This window comes from Peromyscus leucopus, chromosome 14 (assembly GCF_004664715.2).
Source record: "Peromyscus leucopus breed LL Stock chromosome 14, UCI_PerLeu_2.1, whole genome shotgun sequence".
Classification (NCBI taxonomy): domain Eukaryota; kingdom Metazoa; phylum Chordata; class Mammalia; order Rodentia; family Cricetidae; genus Peromyscus; species Peromyscus leucopus.
In genome coordinates, this window is record NC_051075.1 from 67019423 (window position 1) to 67045049 (window position 25627).

General features: G+C 47.0%; 1 protein-coding gene across 1 annotated transcript; it reads left to right on the forward strand.

Moving 5' to 3' along the window:
* The first annotated feature begins 9646 nt into the window (after positions 1–9646).
* Psmc1 (proteasome 26S subunit, ATPase 1) lies at positions 9647–24025 on the forward strand. The gene is made up of 11 exons (XM_028886627.2): positions 9647–9734; positions 12679–12732; positions 13635–13731; positions 14937–15061; positions 16058–16243; positions 16430–16558; positions 17482–17578; positions 19960–20149; positions 20849–21000; positions 21816–21970; positions 23680–24025. The coding sequence occupies exons 1-11, from the start codon at positions 9732–9734 to the stop codon at positions 23812–23814; spliced, it is 1323 nt and encodes a 440-aa protein (XP_028742460.1). The 5' UTR covers positions 9647–9731; the 3' UTR covers positions 23815–24025.
* The last annotated feature ends 1602 nt before the right edge of the window (positions 24026–25627 follow it).

Sequence of the window (25627 nt, forward strand, 5' to 3'; positions counted from 1 at the left end):
AAACGCCTATGCGAGAAGAAGACACCAGTGGATTCAAAGAGGCTGCCACAGGGGGGGTTGCCTTAGAGGTGGGAAGAAATATCTTACAGCAGGCATTTTCAAGACATGGTCCTCGGTCACGGGATTGTAATGGGCCATCTGCCTGAGATGTACTTGTACAAGTATTCCCTGAATGAAGTTGAGCTGCCTCCATGCAGGCTTGTGGCTCCGGCAAGAGTCCTTTGCCATGGTGACGGTCTATCGGGCCACCATGTCTAAGATGCCTCCTCTAGTTACCTTTCTTTTGCTAAAGATGACACAGATTCAATTTGGGTTTTGACAACTTTCATATTCCTTTCACTTTTCACAGAGTGAGACAGGATTGTCAAGAAATTGTTTCCAAGATTTCACTAATAACATGGAGGAACTATTTATGATAATATGATGTGGTGGTAATCTAATTGAACTGAAATGTGATTTTGATTGTATGTTAATAAATAAAGTTGCCCGGGGGTCAGAGCTATTAGAGCCATAACAAGAGTGTGGCGGTGGTGGCACACGCCTTTAATCCCATAGATATCTGTGTGTTCAGGGATATAGCCAGCATTGGAGACATATGCCTTTAAGACCTAGGGGGCTGTACATTCAGACAGTGACGAGGCAGTCACGTGTTTGGGTTTACAACCAATGAGAAGGCAGAACAAAATACTTTAAATAGACGAACAGACAGGAGATAGAGCTCTGATTCGGGAAGCTGGACACCGCAGGCGGAAGGGTGAGATTTTAGCTCTGAGCTCTGACCTCTCGGCTTTCTCTTTTCATTATTTCTGTGTTTCTTATTTATATGTTGGTTACATCATAATATAGTTCAGCTGAAGAAAATTCGCCAAGGAGATAGCCCAGTGGCAAAGTGCTTCCACACAGCATGATGACCTGAGTTGAGCTCTGGCATCATGTAAAAAAAATCCAGGCATGCCGTGACACCTGTGACCCCACCTGGGGAGGTGGGGACAGGAGGATCCCTGGAACTTCCTAAGCATCCAGACCAGCTGGATCAGTCAGCTACAAGGTCAGGGAACCCTGTCTCAAAAAAAAAACAAGGTGGAGAGTGACTGAGAAACCACACAAAACCTGTTGACCTCTGGCCTACAAACATACCGAGAGAGAGAGAGAGAGAGAGAGAGAGAGAGAGAGAGAGAGAGAGAGAGAGAGAGAGAGAGCATCCCTGTAATTCTACACTGAAGCAGTTAGATTGTGAATGTAAAGCTACCCTGAGCTGTATGATGAAGTCTGCCTCAAAAATAAAAAATGGAGGGAGTGTGATACTACTATTTAGCATGGTTGCAATGATTGTTTATTATACCACTGGAAGGAGAATGCTTAAAGGAACACACCAAACTGGCTCAGGTGACCTCAGTGTGGTGGAACAATGGCTGGCTTGTGTTCTCTCCTTTCTTCTGTCCTCTACATTTAAATTTTCTTTAGCAGACCTGCGTAGCTGCTAGTGTCAAAATAAGGTTTGTTGACAAGCAGAATGGAGAGAATGAGAGTCTACTGTCTCTCCTGAGATGTCTTCTACCCATCAGAGGCCATGGAGAACACTGAACTATCTACACAGAGCAAGACACCCCATCCCTTCCGTAAGCAAACAGAGTGGCCACACCAGATGCCCAAGTTGGGGGTTCTGGAGACAACGAGGATGAGGGGGTACAGTGATGACAGAATCGGGGCAGTTTGACCTGTCCAGCACTAGTGGTCCCAGCCAGGAAGAGCCTGGACCAGGACTGGAGGGTGAGAAAGGGGCCGACTCCAGAAGCAGAGCACAAGCACAGGGTCTGAGCATGAGAGAGGGCAAATACCAGCTGTCTTAGCTGGGGTTTCTATTGCTGTGAAGAGACACCATGACCACAACAACTCTTATAAAAGAAATCATTTAATTGGGGCTGACTTACAGTCTCAAAGGTTTAGGCCATTATCATCATGGTGAGAAACATGGCAACATGCAGGCAGACATGGTGCTGGAGGAGGAGCCGAGATTTCTGCATCTGGATCTGCAGGCAACAGAAAGCAAGCTGTGTGCCACACTGGGCATAGCTTGAGCATATAAGACCTCAAAGCCCATCCCCACAGTGACCCACTTCCTCCAACAAGGCCACACCTATTCCAACAAGGCCACGCCTCCTAATAGTGTCACTCCCTATGGCCAAGCATTCAAACACACGAGTCTATGGGGGCCATACCTATTCAAACCATCACATAAGGCCTCTGGGCTAAAGGGCTTGTGGCCACAGGGAGAAAGAGTGGACCAGCACCAAGGCTGGTAGAGAGAACTCCTAGGACCCTGGCAGCCCAAGAGCAGAAAAGACTCCAGAAAACCATTTTGTTGTTGTTGTTGTTGTTTGTTGTTTTGTTTTGTTTTATGTTTGTTTGTTTGTTTGTTTGTTTTGAGATAGAGTTTCCTTTGTGGAGGTTCTGGCTGTCCTGGAACTAGTAGACCTGGCTAACCTCAAACTCATAGATCCACCTGTCTCCCTCCCAAGAGCTGGGATTAAAAGCAAGCACATGGGCATTAGAAAGCATGGTTTACCTGAGATGGTATTTGGTTGCAGCACGCCCTCTGCTGATAAGTATCTGAACTGCAGGCACCTGTCAGACACCAGGAAAAAGTCTTCTTCCCCCACAGAACACTTAAGACAGCACCATAGTCAGACCTCTGAAGCTTGGGTTTACTTGGGACATCAGATTATCATCTCAGGTAATTTTGCCCAAAATGCATTTAAAGGAGTGCATGTAACAAAAATATCAAACATGTTACATCCCAAACATGAACCATGAATACTAAAGTTGCCCCAGACCCCTTTCAGATACTGTGTCTCGTGTCTGCAACCCCAGCCCTCTTACAGTGAGAGAGGGGGAAGAGAGTCCGCCATAAGCATGTAGGCTAGCTAGCCTGGAGTACGCTATGCAGCGGCAGAAACAAGAGAGACCCTGCCTCAGCAAGGTGGGAGGCAAGAACCAAGTTCCAAAAGCTGTCCGCTGACCTCCACATGCATGGTGTGGCATGCACACACATGCAGATACACACACACAGAGACACACAGAGACACACAGAGACACACAGAGACACACAGACACAGACACACAGACACACACACACACACACACACACACACACACACACACACACACACAGAGCAGGCTTTCTTTTGGGCCACCAAACAGCTCCCAAATAAAGACATGGAGACTTATTATTAGTTATGAATGCCCGGCCTTACCTTATGCTTGTCCCACTGGCTCTTATAACGTAACCTGTTTCTCTTCATCTATGTTTTGCCTCAGGGCTTTTTACCTTTCTTTCATTCTGTGTGTCCTACTTTTCTTGTTTCTTCTGTATCTAGTTGGCTGGCGGCTGCCTGGCTGCCTGGCCCCAGGCATCTTCCTCTCTTTCTCTCTGCCCACCAGCCCCACCTATCCCTCTACTGCTCAGCTATTGGCCATTCAGCTTTTTATTAGACCAATCTGGTGTCTTAGGCAAAGCAATAGATCTTTACATAGTTAAACAAGTGCAGCATAGACAAATGTAGGACATCTTTACATAGTTAAACAAATGCAGCATAAACAAATGTAGGACATCTTTGCATAGTTAAAGTAATATTCCTCAACACACACAAATTTTTAATTTTTTTAATTAAAAAACATAAAACGTATGGACATTAATATAACAGTGTATGGTTTTAAGGTACATGCATACATTACGTGATGTGTAAAGGCATGCAAGAGCATCTATTTCTTCCACTGTTAGTCACTTCTATATCTTTTTGACTAGCTTTCCAAACTGCACAAGTCATGCCTTGAGGTGAAGCAGAGCACCTTCCTTTCATGGATGAGGCTCTCTCTGGGTTTGAGACCCAAATGAAGAAAAAGTAGCCTGTGATAAGACATTCCAGTGGTTTCTACCAACCCCTGCTGTTTAAAGTCAGAACCACTCCACGTGGCTGCACATGCCTCATCCTGTTGAATTTTCTCTATCGCTTCTACTATCATATGGCATGCTATATATGCACACATATATGTATGTGTCTATATATTGTTTATATACTTACTTATTATAAAATTCATTAGGGGAAATACTTTTTTCTGCCTGCTCATTACATTACAGTATTCCCACCCCACCCCCTCAGGAAAGCCTGGAGTATCGTGAATGCCCACAAACTGGCTGAAGCATGGATATCATGATGAGGCCAAGAGATCTGAGCTAGGACATTCACAGAAGAGGTGGCACACTGACATGAGACTGAGGGAAAGCCACAAGATGACCACTGAGATGCCCAGACACAGGGAGTGGCAGCTTCTTCTGGTTTGGGGTCCCAGTGCAGTGATATTAGCCAAGACATTCTCATTGAAAACAACCACATGCAACTATCCATAATCCCCACCCGCCCCCTTTTCCCCACCCACGCCCACCCTCTCACCTCCCCCTTTCACCCCTCTCTCCTTCTCCCCACCTCCACCCTCTTCTCCTTCTCTCCCCACCTCCACCCTCCCCCTTCTCCCCACCCCCACCTCTCACCTCCCTCCCTTCACCCTCCCCCTTCTCCCCACCCCCACCCTCTCCCCTTCTCTCCATCTCCACCCCTGACTTCTAAAGCTTTCTGTTTCTCCTTGCCTGGATCAGTGCCCACACCACCTCACTCAAATCCAAGAAATCAGAAAAAAAAAAAAAAGTAGAACAACAACAACAAAAAAAAAAAAAACCACAAAAGTTAAGTTTACTACATAATGGACAAGTAAAATCAAAATCAAGCAGTTAAGCAAAATCTTGCTTTTGTTTTGTTTGTTTTTCAAGACAGGGTCTCTCTGTGTGGCCCTGGCTGTCCTGGAGCTCACTCTGTAGACCAGGCTGGCCTTGAACTCACAGAGATCCACCTGCCTCTGCCTCCCGAGTGCTGGAATTTAAGGTGTGTGCCACCGCCACCTGGCTAACAAAGCCCTTGATACTTGGGGAGGTTGGAAATTGAGTGGAAAGGAAGAACTTCACAGACAACTGTGTGGAGAGGCAGAGGAGACCCACAGAAAACTGTGTGATTGAGGCAGAGGAGACCCACAGAAAATTGTGTGGAGATGCAGAGGAGACCCACAGAAAACTGTGTGATTGAGGCAGAGGAGACCCACCGAAAACTGTGTGACTGAGGCAGAGGAACCACAGAAAACTATGTGACTGAGGCAGAGGAGACCCACAGAAAACTGTGTGACTGAGGCAGAGGAGACCCACAGAAAACTGTGTGGAGAGGCAGAGGAGACCCACAGAAAACTGTGTGGAGAGGCAGAGGAGACCCACAGAAAACTGTGTGGAGAGGCAGAGGAGACCCACAGAAAACTGTGTGGAGAGGCAGAGGAGACCCACAGAAAACTGTGTGGAGATGCAGAGGAGACCCACAGAAAACTGTGTGACTGAGGCAGAGGAGACCCACAGAAAACTGTGTGGAGAGGCAGAGGAGACCCACGGAAAACTGTGTGACTGAGACACCTCTGCCTGTGTATGAAGTCAGTCTTAAGCATTGGTGACCTGCCTGTCCTTTGAGTGTGCTGGCCTGTTAGGACCCCTCCTGTCCTTTCGATTGTGTTGGGGTTCCATTCCTCAGCATCCCAGACAGTGCCGGTCTTGCCCTCGGCATTGGCCAGTCTTGTAGTACACCACATTTAATAGAGTTCCTTAAACCTTCTGCTTGTAGCCTTTTTCCCTCTGAGACAGGGCCTATGTGGCCCTGGCTAGCCTGGAACTTGTTATGTAGACTAGACTGGCCTCCAACTCACAGAGATCTGTCTGCCTATTTTTAAAAAAGTTCTTGTTTCTTCGTTTTTTCAGTGGGGTTCAGACTGGCCTCAGACTCACAATCCCCTGGTCCCTGCCATTAAGTGCTTCAATTAGAGGTGCATTCCATCCATCACCCCTGGCCATTTTTAACTCACAACTTCAACATTAATCATCAAAGTGAGGGCATGCAGGGGCCACTGTAGAGACCCACAGAGGTTTCCTAGTGAGAACTTACTCCGGGTCCAGAATCTGAGCTTGCTTTACCCAGCAGGGCTGCATACGGGGAATGATTTGACCACGGGCATGGTTACCAGGTGTTTGGGAGGGTCTACACTTGGCTCTGCGGTGTGCTTTGATCTAACAAGGGGGAGGTCTTTTGCCCCGCCCCTTGGCATTGTTATCAAAAGCCCGTCTGAAGAGACAGAAGGGACCGTTGGGTTTTGATCCAGGTCCTCCTGAAGATATCCTGTGCTTCTTTCTCCTCTTTGCTATCTTTCTACCTAAAAGTTTCTTATCCATCTCTCCTCTTCATAGGAACCCTTTTAAAAGGTGGGAGCTGGCCTCCCACAGGGGATGAACACTTTCCTTTCCTGTGTGCTAAGGAGGTCGTTGTCTTCTAAATGCAACCAAGTGTGTGTGTGTGTGTGTGTGTAAATTTTAGTGGAGTAATCTATCTCCATGTCACCAACCATCCGGCTTAGGTCCTTTTGTTCTCCCTAGGTAGAGATCACACATGGGTAAGAAGCAGCCCTTTAAGTGTTTGCTGTCTTTGGCAGCTTTTGCTTCCCTTGGTCCTGCATAGTGGACAGCAGCAGTGGGCAGCCCAGCAGACAGATGGTAGTGGAGGTGGGGCAGCGGCAGGTGGCGCCCTCTAGTGTTCTGGTCCTGCTCCAGGTCTTGGCTAGTGAGACCCTGAGCTCTACAAGCATCACAGCTCTTGTGTCCTCGTCCCTCAGGAACCCCATAGCCTGTGGAAGGCAACTTCCAGGTGAGCCTTCATACTGGGGGCTCCTCAGCAGCTGACAGCATCCCCTGTTAGTATAGCTCTGTCGTAGACCTCAGAAGCCAGGGTTCCTTAGTACTTAATACCAGCCACTCTTAAAGCCTGGGGTATCTGAGACCCTTGGCCCTGAACACTCTGGAATTCTCCCAGCGGCCAGTACTTGCAGCATCCCTTCACGGTCCCTGCAAACCTTTTACAGCCTCAGCTCTCCGCTCCTTGACTGTTCTCTGCTCATATATCACTCTTTCGTCTCGGGCTGCTGTCAAACTAGTCAGTTGCCGGCCTTACCAATTGCTCAGCCGTCAATGCTGATCTAAGCTGTTCCTGCCACGGTGGGTTCACTGCCTTTACCATCACCACAGCTCTGCTCTTTCTGCCGCCGCCTTCTCTGGTCACCAGTTCCTGTCTCCAGCCCCTCAAGAGCACACTTAACTTCCTGCCTTTACCACTAAAGCAGGCAAGAAAAGAACATTCAAAGGAAGATTTTTATTGAGCCTAATGTTACAGCATTCCAGGAGGCAGCACAGGGCAGTCAGTGTCTACCAGTCAATCCGATGAGCAGCCGGTACACACAGGCAGAGGAGGAGGTTGGGATAATCAGACTACACCCCGAGTGCTGATGAAGGTTGTGTGTGCACCAATCACCTCGTCTCTTTAACGCCCATCTTACAACAGGCCCTCTGCTGGACCATCTGGGAAAATGAGCCCCATCTGGCCGAGGTGGAAATGATTGCAGGGTCACCCGAAGTTCATTGAGGTAATAGCAAAAAGTCTGGTACAAAGTGTTTGAAACAACCAAGGCAATCAGCTGTGATGGTGTACCGTGTTCTCAGGGTGGCTGTGGAGTATTCAAAATACTCAATGATGCTGGCTGTTTGACCAACGGTCCTCTTGTTCAAAGTAGCCAGGGTACCAAGACAGAGTCCAATAGCGGCTGATTATGGAGTCAGACTTCCTCTCCCCCAAACTCTCTCCTTGCTTAGGAAAAAGAACATAAGGAGTACTTACATTAAGAACTTAAAGAGGGGCTGGAGAGATGGCTCAGTGGTTAAGAGTGCTGGTTGCTTTTCCAGAGGACCCAGGTTCAATTCCCAGCACCCACATGGCAGCTCACAATGGCCTCTAACTCCAAAGATTGATACTCTCACACAAGATATACATACGAGCAAAACACTGATACAAATAAAATGAAAATAAATAAATTATTTGGGCTAGAGAGATAGCTCAGAGGTTAAGAGCACTGGTTGCTCTTCCAGAGGGCCTGGTGGCTCACAACCATCTATAATGAGATCTGGTGCCCTCTTTTGGTGAGCAGGAATACATGCAGACAGAACACTGTATACATAATAAAAAAATAAATCTTTAATTTAAAAAAGAGCTTTTCATTCATTGTTATTGATGCTAATAACACTAATTAATAGTAATGCTTAACACCTGGCCGGGGTCCCAAGAGGAGTGGGTGTCCCTCCTCAGTCCATTTTCAATGTCCATACTCTCTTTTTACAGATTTAATTATTTATTTATGTGTACATGTGTAGGTTTACCCACCACATGCTTGCAGGTGCCCTCGATGCCCTAGAAGTTGTGGGATCCCCTGGAACTGGAGTTATAAGAAGCTGGGAGCCATCCCGTGGTGGGTGCTCCAGTGAGTATCCGGGAACACAAATTGGATTTGGTGGGGTTCCTTGGGGGGGCCCAAGGGTGGGAAAGTAGTGACTCCGTAAACCCTTTATTTCAGAGTCAAAAGTTTGACTTAGTGTGTATTTTATCAACACTTGGCAGGAAAGAGTGTATGTGCTGTGTGTTAATAAGTGAAACATCCTATGTGTCCCTAAAATGCCTAAGTTAATTTGGGACTGCAAAAACAAAACAAAAAACCTATTCGGCACAATGCAGTCTTGAGTACCTGTTAATGGAAATTTCTGGAAGTAGAAAGGGTAGCTGACATTTTTTTGACGTTACCATGGACGCATTAATAATAAAAAACGTTCCACTACTTTAAGGAGTAATTTTTTTAATGCTTTAAAAGATTCAATTAATGTGCTGGGCAGTGGTGGTGGAGGCCTTTAATCCCTGCACTTAGGAGGCAGAGCCAGGCAGTTGTCTGTGAGTTCGAGGCCAGCCTAGTCTAAAGAGTAAGATCCAGGACAGGCACCAATACTACACAGAGAAAACCCTGTCTCGAAAAAAACATAAATAAATAAATGAATGAATGAATGAATAATAAATAAATAAATAAATGATTTATTTAATGTGTTTGAGTGTTTGCATTGATTATGCACACCATGTGCATGCAGTGCATGCTGAGGCCAGCAGAGGGCGACAGATCCCACGGCACTGGAGTTACAGGTGGCTGTTAGCGGCCACCCGGGTCCCCTGCTTATCACTGCTGAGCCATCTTCTCTCCAGCCCCTCAAGGGTAATTTTAACACAGTATTTGCGATCATCTTCAGTCATTTGTCATGGGGGGTGGAGGGGGAGGGGAACTCACAAGTTTAGGTAACTTGAGCATTCTCAGGAAAGTCGGCAAATTCCAGAAACTAAAGAACTTAAAAGCTGTGTACACGTCAACTTCTCAGTCCCAAGTACCATTCCAGTTCTTGGCGCAAATACTTCTTTCCGGTTATAATTTTTGCATAATTTAAATTTTTTTTTAATTTTCAAAATTGCCCTAATTCTTTGATAACGAAGACCCTTGTCTTAAGTTACGGACAACAAGAATTCCCTCAGGTCAACTCTTTTTAAGTTCTGCCCACAAGTGTGTAACCAATCCCTGCCTGTACCAGCGAGGGACGAGCCCTTCGCGCTTAACTTCGCCCTGGAGGGAGTTGGTCCTTCGAGGCGTCCGTAGCTTGTCTTAGTCACTTCCGCTTCTGACGGGGTCGTTTTGGTGGCTGCACTTCCGGCGGCGGCGGCTAGGACGACCGGGAAAAGATGGTGAGTGACTCAGGGTTTCGGCCGGTGGTCGCGGGCACCGAAGGCGGGAGGAGGAGGCGGCGACGCGGCCCGGGCATGGGCCCCGCGGCGGGCGGAGGGACGGGAACGCGGCGCTCGGGGTCGGAGCGGGCCGTGCTCCTCGGCGGCCGCGGGCGGGCGGGACGGACGGACGGACGGACAGACGGCGGCCGCGGAGTCCCGGGGACGGACCTGCTGCGAGCCGGCGGGTAGAGGCTGAAGGGCTGGAGCCGAGCCGGGCAGCCCGGCCGACGCCGGGTGACAGCGGCTGAGCCACGGAACCAGCGTGGATCTCAAGCCGCCGGCGATTCAGCGCTCTCCCGTTGGGCCGGAGTCCGGTCTGGGTGCTGCGGGTGGCGGGGGAGCTCGGCGGACCGCGTCGCTGGCCCCATGGGCGCTTCCACTCTAGAGAAGGGAGACAGTGAACATGTCAGGGAGCGGGATCGGGCAGGGCCGGGTCAGCCATCGTTTCGTGGCTGTGTTGTAAGAAGCGGCTGTTTTTGTTAGGGTGTCCGCAAAGGACCCCCGAGGATGTGAAAGCTGAGTAGAGACCGAAAAATTGAGGGAGTAAGGGAGTAGTAATCTGTGCTAATACCGGAGGGAAGCAGGGGCCGGGCAGAAGGATTAGAAAATTCAAAGGACCTGAAACAGCCTGAGATGTAAGGCCAGAACACACAAAGGTCCTGTGAAGAATTAGGAAAAGTATTCTGAACATGCACCGGACATTTCTCTATAGTTGTTCTTATTTCTTGGAACAGCCCCGAAGATAATTATTAATATTCCCGTTTTAGTGAGGAAACTGAAAAGCAGCGAGTGGCCATTGGTGGAATACAGACCCTCTCTTTTCTAGAGCAGTTAAACACCCAGGGTTTGCTATAGAGAAGACCTTCGTGTGATTTCTGCCTTTATATCTTACAAGCTTTGTAGCAATGTGCATAAACCTTTTTGGACCTTGGTCTCTTGGTATGTAAATGCAAGGGGTAAAGGATTAAATAGCTCAGGGATTAAGAGCACTTGCTACACTTCAGAAGACCCCAGTTCTGTTCCCAGCACCCATGTCCGGGAAGTTCACAACCGTCAGTAACTCCAGCTCCAGGAAATCTAATGCCATCCTCTGGCATCCTGGGAACACACACACACACACACACACACACACACACACACACACACACACTTTTAAGGAGAGAAATCTCTTTTTAAAATCAAATGAGATAATATTCCAAGAATGCTTAGCACACTGCTCAGCATATTTTAAGAGCTTTATTAAAGGTTTAGCTCTTCTTCTTTGAGACTGAGAAACATGTAAGATATCCCAGAGATGAAGAAAATGGCTTCCACCTGTAGCCAAACTGGAACCTGGGAAGGCTAGGCATGCTGAGCCGAGGACCATAAGGAACAGCTGATGGGTTTGAGGAGGACTGGGTGATTAGCTGATTGTTTTAGAGAGTCATAGCTCTCTCCTGGGAGGCTGAGGGTCAAATAAGGCAGGAGCGAGAAGAGAAGAGGGGGAGGGGCAGAAGATAGAGACAGAGTGGGAAGGATACAACCATGTTGGATTTGGACCAACACCCGTGAAGCCACAGTGACAGGTACAATCCTGACCCAGTAATCTATCATTAGAACCTAATTCATAGAAGTGCTAAGGGTGTATTTGCTGTATTCATTTTCAGCAATAGGTGGGAAGGAGCTGGTATCATCCACTTAAGGACACCAAGCTCAGTGGAGGATCCTGATTCACCCACAGCCACATAGTCTAGTGGTGGGACCAGAATTCAGGTTCCACAGGCCACGTTCTCAGGCTTGTCAACAATTCTTCCGTCTGTGGCGGGATTAATGAAATCTGTCTTGGGATTGTGTTGAATTTTAATGGTAGTGAGAGAAAAATAGCACAGATTGGGCCCATAATAAACACCTCCTCAGCATTGGTTGCCTCAGACATGAGCACGTTTCCCTAGGAAGCAAGGAAATGTTAAAGGCTCTAACTTGCACATCCGATTTCAACATGACTGTCTCCTAGAATCTCTTTTTGGCCCTTATGTACTTTCAGAATAAAACACAAAGTTTTAAGAACCTTGCATGTTGTGGAACATGTTTGACATTAATTCTACTCAGTAACGCTGTGGTGGTTTTGTCTTGATAAGGAAACAGCCAGTATATTAGTTAGCGGTACCTTCCTGGGCATGACTGAAGGGAACTGAGTGGCTTCTCTGATCAGTTACTTCACTGTTACTCGTCTTTAAAACACCACCATTGGGCTGATGAGATGACATTTGACATCAGGCTTGACCACTGGAGTTTTATCTCCAGGACCCACAGATAGAGGGAAAGAATCAATGCTTGTAAGTTGTCCTCTGGCTTCCACATGTGTGCCCTGGCATGTGCACATGCACCCACACATGCGCTAAACTATGTATTTTCACAAAGATATTTAAAATATCTCATTGAGCCATTGTCCTGTGTTCAGCAGTTTTAAAATCAGAAATCCCAGTGCGCTTTTAATACATCAAGTAACACCTTCAGGTGACAGCCTTTCATATTGAGAAGAGAAACTTGTCCAGGACCCCCACGCTGGCAGGCCGGGAGCATGGTAGGGTGCTGTCAGAACTCTTCTGGAGAGAGAAATGGTTGTGTGATATGTGCAACAGCTTTCCTGGAGTCTGGGGTGTAGCTTATATTAAAGCATGTCAAGTTCTGAACCTCCTGGTTCAGAGGAGTGGTCTCTGTCAGCCTCCTTAGTGACAGCTACATCACAGAGTAGGTCTTGGTTCTAAGAGAGAGATGGTTATTTGCAGAATCTCTCCACACTGAGGGCTTACCTGGGCTGCACGACTCTCAGGTTTCTAAGGGTTTTAGAGTCACAGCACCAGTGGGGTGTTCTTTTGAAGTGGTTGTATTCTGAATTTATCTTTGTCCTTTTTTTTGACAGGGTCAAAGTCAGAGTGGTGGCCATGGTCCTGGGGGTGGCAAGAAGGATGACAAGGTAAATAAGAAGCAAGAGATTTACATGATCTCATGTCGCTGTGGAAACTGCCAGTGGGTCTCAGTGAGTTCTTCGTGGAGCCACAAACTTTAAAAAGCCAAGTGATGCCAGGTGGCGGTGGCACACACCTTTAATCCAGCGCTTGGGAGGCAGAGTCAGGCGGATCTCTGTGAGTTCGAGGCCAGCCTAGTCTACAGAGAGAGATCCAGGACAGACAGGCACCAAAACTACACAGAGAATCCCTGTCTCCAAAAGCCAAAAAAAAAAAAAAAAAAAAAAAAACCAAGTGATGTAGTAGCTGTTTTGGTAACCTGGATTGCAGGTGGATCACCTGTGTCCTGTTTCTGAAAAGCGTATTGGCCTGAGTTAATGGTTGTTAAAGCATGAACACTGGAGAAGTTTTAAGGTAGAGTGCCTAAGTGTGTAACATACTGAGGTGGGAGAAGTACCTCGCCTTACTCAGACTTTCGGCAAGTAACTCAATTCTGACCTCTTTGTACTCACTAAAAAATCTGAGTCTCTGCCATTTCTATAAAGAGATCACGTTCACTCAGTACAGTTCAATCTTAGAGTGCAGGGATACGTAATCTGCTTTATAAAAGACAGTTATTTTACAGACCCAGCAGGCTGTATCTATATATGTAACAATAATCAAAACAAGGCCATCAGTGTAAGTGGGGCATGGGGGGTGATGACAGGGATTGGAAGGATGAAGAGAAGGGGAAATAATGTAATTACATTTTAATTTTTTAAGTATTAATAAAAAGGACAATTATATACACATAAATAACCTAAAAGATGAGAATATCTGTACCCCCTAGAAATAGATGGTAGCGATACAAAATTAAATGCATTTTATAATTTCTTGTGACTTCTTTTTCCTACTCTTCTAAAAACTCAAGGACAAGAAAAAGAAATATGAACCTCCTGTCCCAACCAGAGTGGGGAAAAAGAAGAAGAAAACCAAGGGACCAGATGCTGCCAGCAAACTGCCGCTGGGTAATGACCATGTCCTCTGCTGTCTTCCTAGCTCCTGGGGACTACTCGCGCGGAGTACAGCGTGCAAAGGGAGGCAGGAAGTGGAGAGACAAAAGCACCAAGCTGTGGTTATACCCTGGTTCTCCTTAGCTCCTGTGGAGCCTTCTGCTGGGCTGGTGTAGAAGTTGTGCTTCATCTGAAAATGCAACGTTAGATGAGAGTGTCTCATGCTAAGAGATCCCATTCACAGTGCGCTGTAGTGCACACCTTTAATCCCAGCACTCAGGAGGCAGAGTCCAGTGGATAGGTCACTGAGTTCCAGACCAGCCAGGGCTGCATGGAGGGACCCTTTCTCAAAAAAAAAAAAAAAAAAAAAGAAAGAAAGAAATCCTATTCATTGTCTTTAAATAGCCAACCCCTCTGAGGTATTAAAAATGTAAGTTATTTATTGCTTTGTAAAATTTTCTATTACTTTACAGGGGGCACACACATGCTACAGTGTGCTTGTAAAGGTCAGAGGACAGCTTTTGGGAGTTGGTTTCTCCTGTCACTTTTCTGGGGATGGAACTTAGGTCATTGGGCTTGCACAGCAAGTGCCTTTACCCACAGAGCTTTATCTTGACGGCCCTGTTGTGCTGTCCCGGCTGCCCTTAGGTTCATGATCCTCTTGCCTTAGCTTCCCGGGGACTGGGGTTAAGTGTGCCCTGCAATGGAAACTACAGTTTACAAATCAGTCTCAGAAACATTTTCATTCTGCAAAATGAAGTATTATGGTATTAAAATTTGGGTTGGGCCTGAACTTAGGTTTATTTTTTATTGATTTTCAAGATTTATTTTATGTGTATAGGTGAACTGCGCATGTGCCAAGCACATAGTTTGGAGCTGCCATGTGGGCACTAAGAACTGAGCTAGACCATTTCTTCAGCTCCTTTATCACAGTGTCTGTGTACACAAGTGTGCATGCATGTCACAGTGTACACAAGTGTGCATGCATGCACACTCGGATGCAGTTGTAGGCATGTGGAGGTCAAAACAGCTTACAGGACTCAGTTCTATACTTCTGCCGTGTGGTTCTGAGAGATAGAACTCAGGTCTTCAGGCTTGGCGCTTTAACCACTGAGCCATGTTGCCAGCCCTTTTTAGTGGCTTTCTGATGAGCATAAAATTAGACTTTATTGTAAAATTTTTAAGTTCCAAATATATTAAGCCTTATTTTTTAATTACAGTAACGCCTCACACTCAGTGCCGCCTAAAATTACTGAAGTTAGAGAGAATAAAAGACTATCTTCTCATGGAGGAAGAATTCATTAGAAATCAGGAGCAGATGAAACCATTGGAAGAAAAACAAGAGGTGAGTGGAAAAGTTTCTGGAACTGTCTTCTTTACTAATTGAATGCGATTTAGAACCTAAAACTGTCATCAGGTGGGATTCCGGTAGTCAGACCTCTGCAGGCCTCTTGGTGGCTAGCTTTTAAAAGCATTCGCTGCTTTGGGCCCGGAAGATGACCCAGCAGGTAAGAGCACTGGCTGTGTACCCTGGCAACCACGTTACCCTATGAAAAGGTAGAAATCCAGGTGAAGTGCACATCTGTAGTCCTGGCACCCTATAACAGGACAGGAGTATTGTTATTTATTTCTGCTCTTTTTGGGGGGCCTGCAACCCACCTCCCAAATAAATCACACACAGAGGCTTATTATTACTTATGAATGCCCGGCCTTAGCATGGCTTAGTTTCTTGCCAACTTTTCTTAACTTAAATTATCCTGTCTACCTTTTGCCTTTGGGTTTTTCTGTTTTCTTTCTTCTATACATCTTACTCTTACTCTGTAGCTTGCTGTGTAGCTGGCCTCTGGAGTCCTCCTCTTTCTCTCGCTCCTTCTTCTCCTATTTATTCTGTCTGCTTGCCAACCCACCTAATTCTCTCTCCTGCCTTACTATTGGCCTCTCTCATTCCTAGATCTTTCCCTCTCCCAGATTTCTCCTTCTATATATCCTCTCTGTCCTTTCTCCTGCCTTGCTATTGGCCATTCAGCTCTTTATTAGACCATCAGGTGTTTTAGACAGGCACAGTAACACAGCTTCACAGAGTTAAACAAATGCAACATAAACAGAAGTAACACACCTTAAAATAATATTCCCCAACAAAGGAGGCAGAAACTAGAGAACCACCCAGAAGCTCTCTGGGTAGCCAGGAGTACACACACAGCAAGTTCTCTGCTCTCTGCACACTGGATGCACACACAGAGAAAACAAATAAATAAAAAGGGCGTTTGCTGCTTTGTAGCTCTAGCAGACAAACGGATCATCTAACTTAAGGCCAATGCTTTTCCTTCTTGTTAAAATTTAGGAGGAGAGATCGAAAGTGGATGATCTCAGGGGGACTCCCATGTCTGTGGGAACCTTGGAAGAGATCATCGATGATAATCACGCCATTGTGTCCACATCTGTGGGCTCAGAACACTACGTCAGCATCCTATCATTTGTGGACAAGGATCTGCTGGAGCCAGGCTGTTCAGTCCTGCTCAACCACAAGGTGAGTTGCTGATCTTTAAGGAAACACACAGGAGTATGTCCTTCCTTAGACATGGCTTTTTGTCCCAGAATTGGCTCACCAGAACACTCACAGGATTGGGGAGAAAGACACTGTAACTGGTACTGCTTGTCATAAACAGGATGAAGGGACCTCATGGTCACATGTTAAGACTCGATCCTTTTGTAGGTACATGCCGTAATAGGGGTGCTAATGGATGACACAGATCCCCTGGTCACAGTGATGAAGGTGGAAAAGGCCCCCCAGGAGACCTATGCAGACATTGGGGGACTGGACAACCAAATCCAGGAAATTAAGGTATGGAAGGGACCAGCTCTGGGTTTTTATTGATTAATTCCAGCTGTGGATCTTTTTTTTTCATTTTTCGAGACAGGGTTTCTCTGTGTAGCTTTGCGCCTTCCCTGGAACTCGCTTTGGAGACCAGGCTGGCCTCGAACTCGCAGAGCCTGGCTCTGCCTCCCAAGTGCTGGGATTAAAGGCGTGTACCACCACCGCCTGGCTCAGCTGTGGATCTTTATGTGTTCTGTACTGTTAGCAATCAGAAGTCACAGTAAACTGTGATAGTCCTGCAGCATCTTAACACTTTGCATATTTCCCGTTGAGTGAGTTTTGTGTGAGAACGTGCTGTTCCTAGCTGTGCCGACTTGTGCTGTTGTGTGGAGATGTCTGTACTTACACGGGCTCACACAAGTGCTGGGCCTAGGACATGATCCTGTGCCTGAGTGGCCCTAGAGCCTGGGGAGAAGCGGTTGTTGGGGTGACTGAGCCAGCTCTCTGCCTGCTCTCCCCATAGGGAAGTCAGTGAGGCTACCCCAGACCGCACGGTTGACCTCTCCCACACCTGGGACTAGTATGTAATGTAATACCCTAGTGGGAACCGCTGTCAGGACATCTTCCCGGGTTCTGGTTGTAGTTTAATCAAAGAGGGTGAGTTTTAACTTTCTTCAGTCTTACTTTACTCCAGAATGGCTTAAATGATGCTCAAGGCTGACTTCTGGAAAAGAAAAGGGAAATAGCATAGCCTAGAAAGAGAGATAATAAAAAACTCCAGTGAGACGCTGGCCTCTTCGACATGCCCTACCGGGGTGGAAGTCAGGTGTATCTCCTTTTAAAAGAATGACGTTTCTACTTATTTTATGGAAAGCAAGATATTTTCATGTCAAATAATGCTAATAACTTCAGTTAGACTTTCATTTTTACCGAATGCTTCTTCTCTGTAGGAATCTGTGGAGCTTCCTCTTACCCATCCTGAGTATTATGAAGAGATGGGGATAAAGCCCCCTAAGGGGGTCATTCTCTATGGTCCACCAGGAACAGGTATGCCATGTAGGACACTGTAGACAAATCACTATCTCCAGCAGTAGTGGCAGAATATAAGACACCACACACAGGTCCTTGGCTTAACTCGGACTGGGTGGGAGGGAGAGTGGCATGCAAAAGGCCCCAGGTTCAGTCCAGCAAACCAGTACCACCCTGTATACACACAACACAAACATTCTCAACCTTGTTTGGCTGTGCTGGTCCCAGCCTCAAAGGCATGTGCACAATGATCTGGAGCATGGCCAAGCCTCAGACCTGTAGTGGAGATGGCGGCGTTCAAAGTTCTACTGAGGTGTTTGGATCAGGTCTATTTACTGGTGCAGTAGTACTAAGTAAATGTTGGTTGGATGATGATAAAAGTGCATACACATTTATTCATTACAGTTAGTTGTCCTGAGCTGTAGAGACCAATATGTAGCAGTGCTTACTCTGCAGTTGAAAACAGGAGTGGTCCGTCATTGTTGAGAGAGCTGACAGAGTTCTAACTGACCTGTGGTGAAAGCTACCTAGGGACTGAGAAGTACCTTCCCCCAGAAGCCTGAAGCTAGAAGAAGAAGCCACCACTCTGCTTCATCTCATCAGAAAGTAAAGCTACCAAGAGGCCGGTGCTGAGCCCAGGGCCACAGAGCATTGAGCTGGTCTGGGGCTGGAGCTGCAGCCCTGTGCACTGGCCTGCCAGCATGTAGTGAATGGATGTGGACACTGCAGTGCACGGTGGGCGGGCCTGTCCGAGGGGGCAGGGCTTGTTCAGGGATTCCCTGTAAGCCGGCAGCCTCCTTAGCTGCTTCTGGACACTAAAATCTCATCCTCTTAAGAGGCACTACTCTGTCTTCACCGCCCTGGTCGGTCCGTGGCCAAGGACAGCATCAGTACCACATGTTGTCACAAAGTTTGGCCCTTGGTCATTTTCCAGCTGCCTAAGGCCAGTTAGGCAGTTACAGTTCTGCCTCTGCATCCTGAGCCAACACCCAGCCCTCTCACTCCCTCTCACAGGGGCCACGGTCTTACTAGCTCTAAAAGTCTTGAATTGAGTGCTCTGGTGACTGGTCTTTGGAGCTGGGACCAGCATCCACACTGCTTAGAGCTCCCAAGTAAATTCAGTGTACACAGTCAGCCACAGTTGAGAACTTGTCTTGTGAATGTGTGTAACCTGAAAGAAAATACCAGGGGCTAGAGCAACATTGGAAACACCATTTGAGATCCGTGAGAGGAACTGCCTCCATTCGAAGGGCATACCACAGACTAAGACGTCTCCTAAGCTTCCTTCCCCAGCTCTCATCTGTGGGCTCCATTGACTGGTCCTGTTTCCAGTATTTGGGCCACTCACGAGTCCACCCAGTACCACCTTGCTAGTAGTGGGACCCTGTGGCCTGTGCTAGAGGCTGCTTTGTGTCCTAGGGCCAGGCCTAGGGTTCCCAGACGGTATTTTATCACTGATGGTTCCATAGCAGTTGTTTGGTCTTCTAGTTTTGGGTTGGATGGGTTAAGTTTTGTTTTGTTTGTGTGTATGTTTGTTTATTCATTCTTTAGTTTTGACTTAGGGCCTCATAAAGGCCAAGCTGGCTTTGAATTCACTATATAGTTCAAGATGACCTTCAACTTCTAATCCTCCTGCCTCTACCTCCCAAATGCCAGATTCTAGACATGTACCACCATGTCTGGTTGCATTAATTTATATGCAACTTAGAATGGACCCAGGAAAAAACTCCTTTCCAAAAAAACCAGATTGTTGTATTGCTAGTGCAGAGTACTTCCTTCTGTAGGTAATTACCGTGATCGTTTAGGGCAGTGGCTCTCAGCCCTCCTAATGCTGCAACCCTTTAATACAGTTCCTCATGTTGTGGTGACCCCAACCATACAATATTTCATTCCTACTTTATGTCTGTAATTTTGCTACTGTTATAAATCGTAACATAAACATCTGATAATGCAGGAGATCACGACCCACAGGTAGAGAACACTGCTTTAGAGGCTCCCTTACGCTCAGGTGTGAAAATAACCAAGTAGGGCTGAGAAAATGGCTCAGTGATAAAGGTGCCTGCTGCACAAGCCTGGCAACCTGAGTTTGATCTTCGGAACCCGTGTGAAGGTGGAGGAAGGGAAGGGCCTCTGCGAAGGTGTCCTCTCCTCCACGTGTGCTCCATGCACATGCCCCCCCACACACACACAACATACACAATTTTTTTAATGAGAAAAAAATAACCAAGTAAAAAATATTTGCTGACGTTATCGTGATGACTTTAAGAGAGTTCAAAGCTGTCGGAGTATGTAGTTAGACTGGGAGAGCAGAGCACCAGACATCTGCTGGTGTGTGGTGAGGGGTCTTAACAGCAGCTACATGGTTTTCTCCTTTGTCTTATTCTTTTTACCCCAAATAGGTAAAACATTATTGGCCAAAGCAGTAGCAAACCAAACTTCAGCCACCTTCTTGAGAGTGGTTGGCTCAGAGCTTATTCAGAAGTACCTGGGTGATGGGCCCAAACTCGTTCGGGAGCTGTTCCGAGTTGCTGAAGAACATGCACCGTCCATCGTGTTTATTGACGAAATTGATGCCATTGGGACCAAAAGGTAGACTTGCCCTGAACTGTAGCAAGTCCTTGCTGTGCACGGCCCTCTGGATACTTGGCTCTCTGACCTCCATGGGCCTTAAGTACCCACCCAGGCAACGTCTGGAGACCATTTGTGTCGTAGCACTTGCATGAAGCCAGTACCATCCGGACTCTAGGGGCTCGCTGTAATGATGGTTGTCTCTGCCCTCCAGTTAGTGGGTTGGGCCATCAGGCACCAAACAGGGAGACAAAAAAAATGATGGAGCTGAGGCACTGAGTTGCTGTGCAGATCTGTGGTCTGTGATGGTTGGGAAGTGTCTTCATCTGTGCTGCTGCAAACACAATGGCTGGGTGGATTCAAAAGGCAAAAGCTTGTTTTCCCTCTGTGCTGGGGCCCTAGCATCAGCGTGTGCTCAGGGCTGCCTCTGCTTCCAGGATCATGCTTGTTCTCAGTCCTCCAACATCCAGCAGTCAGCAGAGAAAAGGGGCCCGTGCCAGCTCCTCCAGCCTTTTTAGAAGGCATTAATCACTCATCCATCACAGTGGCCATTGTTAGATGTGAACTTTCCGAGGCAAGTCCCGACCAGAGCACAGGTGCTAATAATGTTTTGCCAGAGTGATAGGGGCAGCCTTTGGGCCAAGAAAAGAAGGCTGGGTTTCATGCTGCGTGCTTGCTTTTAATAGAATGGCTGGGTCTTTGTTTCTTCTTTTTCTAAAGATATGATTCAAACTCTGGAGGTGAGAGAGAAATTCAACGAACAATGTTGGAACTGTTGAACCAGTTGGATGGATTTGATTCGAGGGGAGATGTAAAAGTTATCATGGCTACAAACCGAATAGAAACTTTGGATCCAGCACTTATCAGACCAGGTCAAATTTGCTTTTGTTTCCTTGTAGAAAATTAATGAGTTTGTGATTGAAATGTGCTTTGGGGGATGTTATACAATGGTACACAGAATGGCAAATACTATTGTGTGGCATAATTTACCAAAAACACATCTACTTGACTGGAGAGATGGCCTAGTTAGGAAGGTGCCTGCCTATCAGCAGGAGGGCTTGAATTTTGTCTGCAGAACCCATGTACACAGGTGGGTGTGATGGTGTGCAGCGGTGACCCCCCCCCCTGCACTGGGGAGGTAGAGACAGATAGTGGGACTTGCTGGCGGACCAGCCTGCCTAGCAAGCTGCCTTTGGCAAGCTCCAGGTCAGTGAGAGACACTGATCTCAGGAAACACGGTGGTAGGTGCCTGAAGTTGTCCTCACCACATGTACACACACGAGTTCAAGTCTGTCTCCTTGAGATCCCTCGCTTTCTAGTTCCTCCCCATACTCAAAATTTCTAGCCTCAAGCGTTTGCTTTCATCCCTAAGGAGTCATAGGCCATGATTTATTGTTTACATTCAGGTAGCACTGGAAGCCATAATTTGCAGCTAGTTTTTGTAATGTTTCTAAGGTAGACACTAATGCCATTCAAGATCTCCCTGGTTTATTCCTGAAGGTATCAAGTCAGGGGCTTAAGGGGGTCAGTTCAGATGTAGATGGTGACAAAGCACAGAAGTGGGTGTTCACTTTTTAGGGTTTGTGTGTCACCCCACATCATCGTCTAACACCTGTGGATGGGCTAAGGCTCTGAATTGGAGCAGTCTGGGTCTGAATGGAAGTGGCTGAAAGCTTTGTACCTGCAGGCCGCATTGACAGAAAGATCGAGTTCCCTCTGCCTGATGAAAAGACCAAGAAGCGGATCTTCCAGATCCACACAAGCAGGATGACACTGGCTGATGATGTAACCTTGGATGACTTGATCATGGCAAAGGATGACCTCTCTGGGGCTGACATCAAGGTGAGTAACTGGGTGGGCTGGCTTCCTCGGGGAATTCGGCCTTTTAGGAAGACTGCAAACTCTAGGGGTGGCACTTAGGCCAAGTATGTGGATGCCTCGGTTTTACCATCATAGTCACTTGGTGGCTTTAATATTATATCCAAATGGAAGATTTGCTTTTTATTCAAAGTCATTTAATGCATTAATCTGTGAAGTAAATGACCACACCCCCGTGAACCCACAAGGATCAGTCACTAACATTGTTTACCACCTACTGTACAAGGCCTGAGTGACCTGTTTGAGTAAGTCAGACTTCACCTTTAGTCCTCTGCCAGCAAAGTGTCTGCTGGGAGAGGTCACCCCAGAGCTGCAGAGGGCCCCCACACTGCACTCTCGTTCCCACCTTGTGCTGATGAGCTACTCAGGTTTACTGTTGGTTTTGTTGCAAATGAGTTAGTACGTTTCTCCTCGGCTGCCCAGTCTTTATGTCAAGGCCTGTGAGCAATGAATGTGGTGCAGGCTCCTTTCCTTCAAGGAGCGGGGTCTTCCTCAGCACGGGTCTTGGTTAGGTAGAAGCGGCACACAGAGGGCTTCTCCGGGCCAGTGCCTGCACTAAGGTCATTAGCATCAGTCCCACAGAACTGAGTTAAAGAGCTGAGTTTTTCTTTTTCATTGGAAATTACTTTTTAATTGTACTACATAAACTTTTCTTAAAATTTTCCCAGCATTCAGAGAAGTACATGTATACCCACATGCCCATCTCCTACATTAGCTAACCTTTTCCTGTCCTCATGCACACCTACTTTTTGGCTGAACCATTTAAAGTAAATAATTTGACCATTTCCACACAACATTCAGTGCCAGGATTGTGGTATTTTTGCTTTGTTTGGCGTTGTTGTTTTTAACATTTAATTTTTAATTATGTGTGTCTGTGTGTGGGAAATGTGCACAGGAATATAGGTACCTGCAGAGGCAAGAAGAGGACATCAGAGTCCTTGGAGCTGGAGTTCCAGATGGTTGTGAGCCCAGAGTGGGTACCAGGAACCAAACTCAGTCCTCTGCAGGAGCCACATGCACTCTTAACTCCTAAGCAGTCTCCTCAGTGCCCTGGATTGCATTTTAACGCATGTGTACAAAGGCTCTTGTTTCACTTGGGCAAGAACTACTGAGGAATGTATTAGAATAATTACTGTATGCCAACATAGCTAACAGGAATATGTGTGCTCTGAGTCCAGGTAAATGAAATGGGCATACACTCAAGTCCCTGCCTGTGGGCCTATCACTTTCTCCATCTCCTAGAAATATCTTTAATGAAAGTAAAGCTACAAGAATTTACTGACTGGCCAAACCACACAGCTTGTCAGAACCTGAGCCACAGCTCAGAACTCCAGGTCCCTGGGCCAGTTCTCTCCCTTAAAGTCTTCCCAGTTTATACATCTTGGATTCTTTCAGAAAGTATGATGCATGAGACATTTAAAAAATAACCTGTTCCCAAATGAGCAACTGTGTTTAGTCTGTCTTATACTTTATTTCAAAATATCTCTCTGAATTCCGTAAGATAAAAATAAGTGTTTCAGCTGAACATACTGTTTTTTTGTTTTTTTTGGTTTGGTTTTTTGTGACAGGGTTTCTCTGTGTAGCCCTGGCTCTGGCTGTCCTGCCTGTCCTGCCTCTGCCTGAGATTAAGGGCATGCCCCATTAAGCCCAGCTCATACTGTTCTTTCTTTCAGGCAATCTGTACAGAAGCTGGTTTGATGGCCCTGCGGGAACGCAGAATGAAAGTTACAAATGAAGACTTCAAAAAATCTAAAGAGAATGTTCTTTATAAAAAGCAAGAGGGCACCCCTGAGGGGCTCTATCTCTAGTGACCCACGGTTGCCTTCAGGGAAGTTAATGAATTCCCCGACCTGGGAAGATAGGAAGCTGCCCCAAGGAATCCATTTTTCCAGTAAGTTTCACTGGTAGAGCCTATCTCGAAGGATGCTGTGCAGGGTGCCCATCAGGCATCTCCATCCGTGGGTCACTGTGTTGTGCTGCTCTCTGCTCCCAATAAAGGGTTATCTGGTTTGCTTTCTATTGCTGCGATGGACACCATGACCACAACCAACTAGGGCGTGGGGCAAGAGTTCACTTCATCTCACAGCTTACAGTCCCTCACGATGGGAGGTCAGGACAGGAACCTGGAGAAAGGAACTAAAGCAGAAAGGAACTGGAGGAGTGCTACTTCCTAGCTTTCTTATACACCCCGGGACCACTTGCTGAGGGGTGGTACCACTCACAGTGGGCTGGGCCCTCCCACATAATGGTTTACTAAGAAAATGCCAACAGACTTGCCTGTAGTCCAGGCTGATGGAGCGGAGGCATTTTCTCATTTGAAGTTCCGTCTTCCCAAACAACTCTAGCTTCTGTCAGGTTGACAAAAGTAGTCAGCATAGGCAACACTTTGACAGCTGCTCTGAGGCTGCACGCCCACAGCTCCCTGCCGCAGACAGGAGGGTCCCGCACTAGGGAAGCTTATCGGCACCACAAGGACACCCTTCATGTGTCCAAAGCCAGTGCCTCAGACAGAGCCATGGGGCCAGTGGTCTTTGCACAGTAAAGGCTAAGTTAATGTGGCTGTTTTTCAGGAGACCAGTTTGCTCTGTGGACTGCAGGGCTCCGTAGTGGGCAATACATGTTGTTCTCAAGAGGCTGAGGATCCCTGAAATTAGTGAAGGATCTTATCCCAATCGTGCCTGCCTTTGTTCTGGGTTCAGAAACTGCAGCACTTGTTTTCTTTTGTTTTTTGAGACAGGATTTCTCCATGTAGCTTTGGAGCCTGTCCTGGATCTCGCTCTGTAGTTCAGGCTGGCCTCGAACTCACAGAGATCCGTCTGGCTCTGCCTCCCAAGTGCTGGGATTAAAGGCATGCGCCACCACACCACCCGGCTTTATTTCCTTTCTAAAAAGATGATTCCTCAGAGCCACAAGGCGGCAGGTAGCCTGTGAGAAGGCGTATTCCTTTTTTTGGTGCCACCAAGACTTAGTTTAAACAGTACATTTGTCTCAGTTTACAGGTCAAGAGACCACTCAAAAAGCTAGAACCTTGGTATCCACTGCGCTCCTTTCTGGAAGCTCAAGAGAGAATCCAGTTTCCTCGAGGCCCAGGTTGGCAGAACTCAGGTCCTTGTAGCTGCAGGGCCCAGGTCAGCACATGCTGTCAACTGAGGACCTTTTGCAGCTTGTGGAGGCCACTCCCATCCATCTTCCTGTGTCTGTTCCTTCCTATTTTCCTTTTTTACTTCCCAAGAGTCTCATGACCAGACTGGGCCTACTCGGATAACCCAGGACAGCCTTCTCGCTTTTTTTGAATTGTTTTGTTGTTTTAGACAAGGTGTATGTAGCCAGACCAGGCTGGTCTCGAACTCTGAGATCCCCCTGCCTCACTTTGCCTCCTGAGTGCCAGGATTAAAGGCCTGCACCAGCACGCCCACCCTGGCTAACCCTCCATAGGTTTTTCACAGGTTCCATCATGGGGGTGGGGAAGAGTTCTGTCTAGCAAAGGCTATACGTGGGTAGCCCTGTGCAGAGTGGGTGCAATTTATTTGTGTGGAGATGGATATCTATGAGAAGCTACACAGCATCAAAACTCAGCACTGAGGATGCCACCTGGCTGGAGTGTTGAAGACCAAGGGTAAG

Bases quoted from the DNA above. Each gene is read 5' to 3' on its own strand.
- Psmc1 (XM_028886627.2), top strand. The intron at 13,732-14,936 runs GTAATGACCATG...TTTTAATTACAG, and splicing joins TGCCAGCAAACTGCCGCTGG to TAACGCCTCACACTCAGTGC. The intron at 21,971-23,679 runs GTGAGTAACTGG...TCTTTCTTTCAG, and splicing joins TCTCTGGGGCTGACATCAAG to GCAATCTGTACAGAAGCTGG.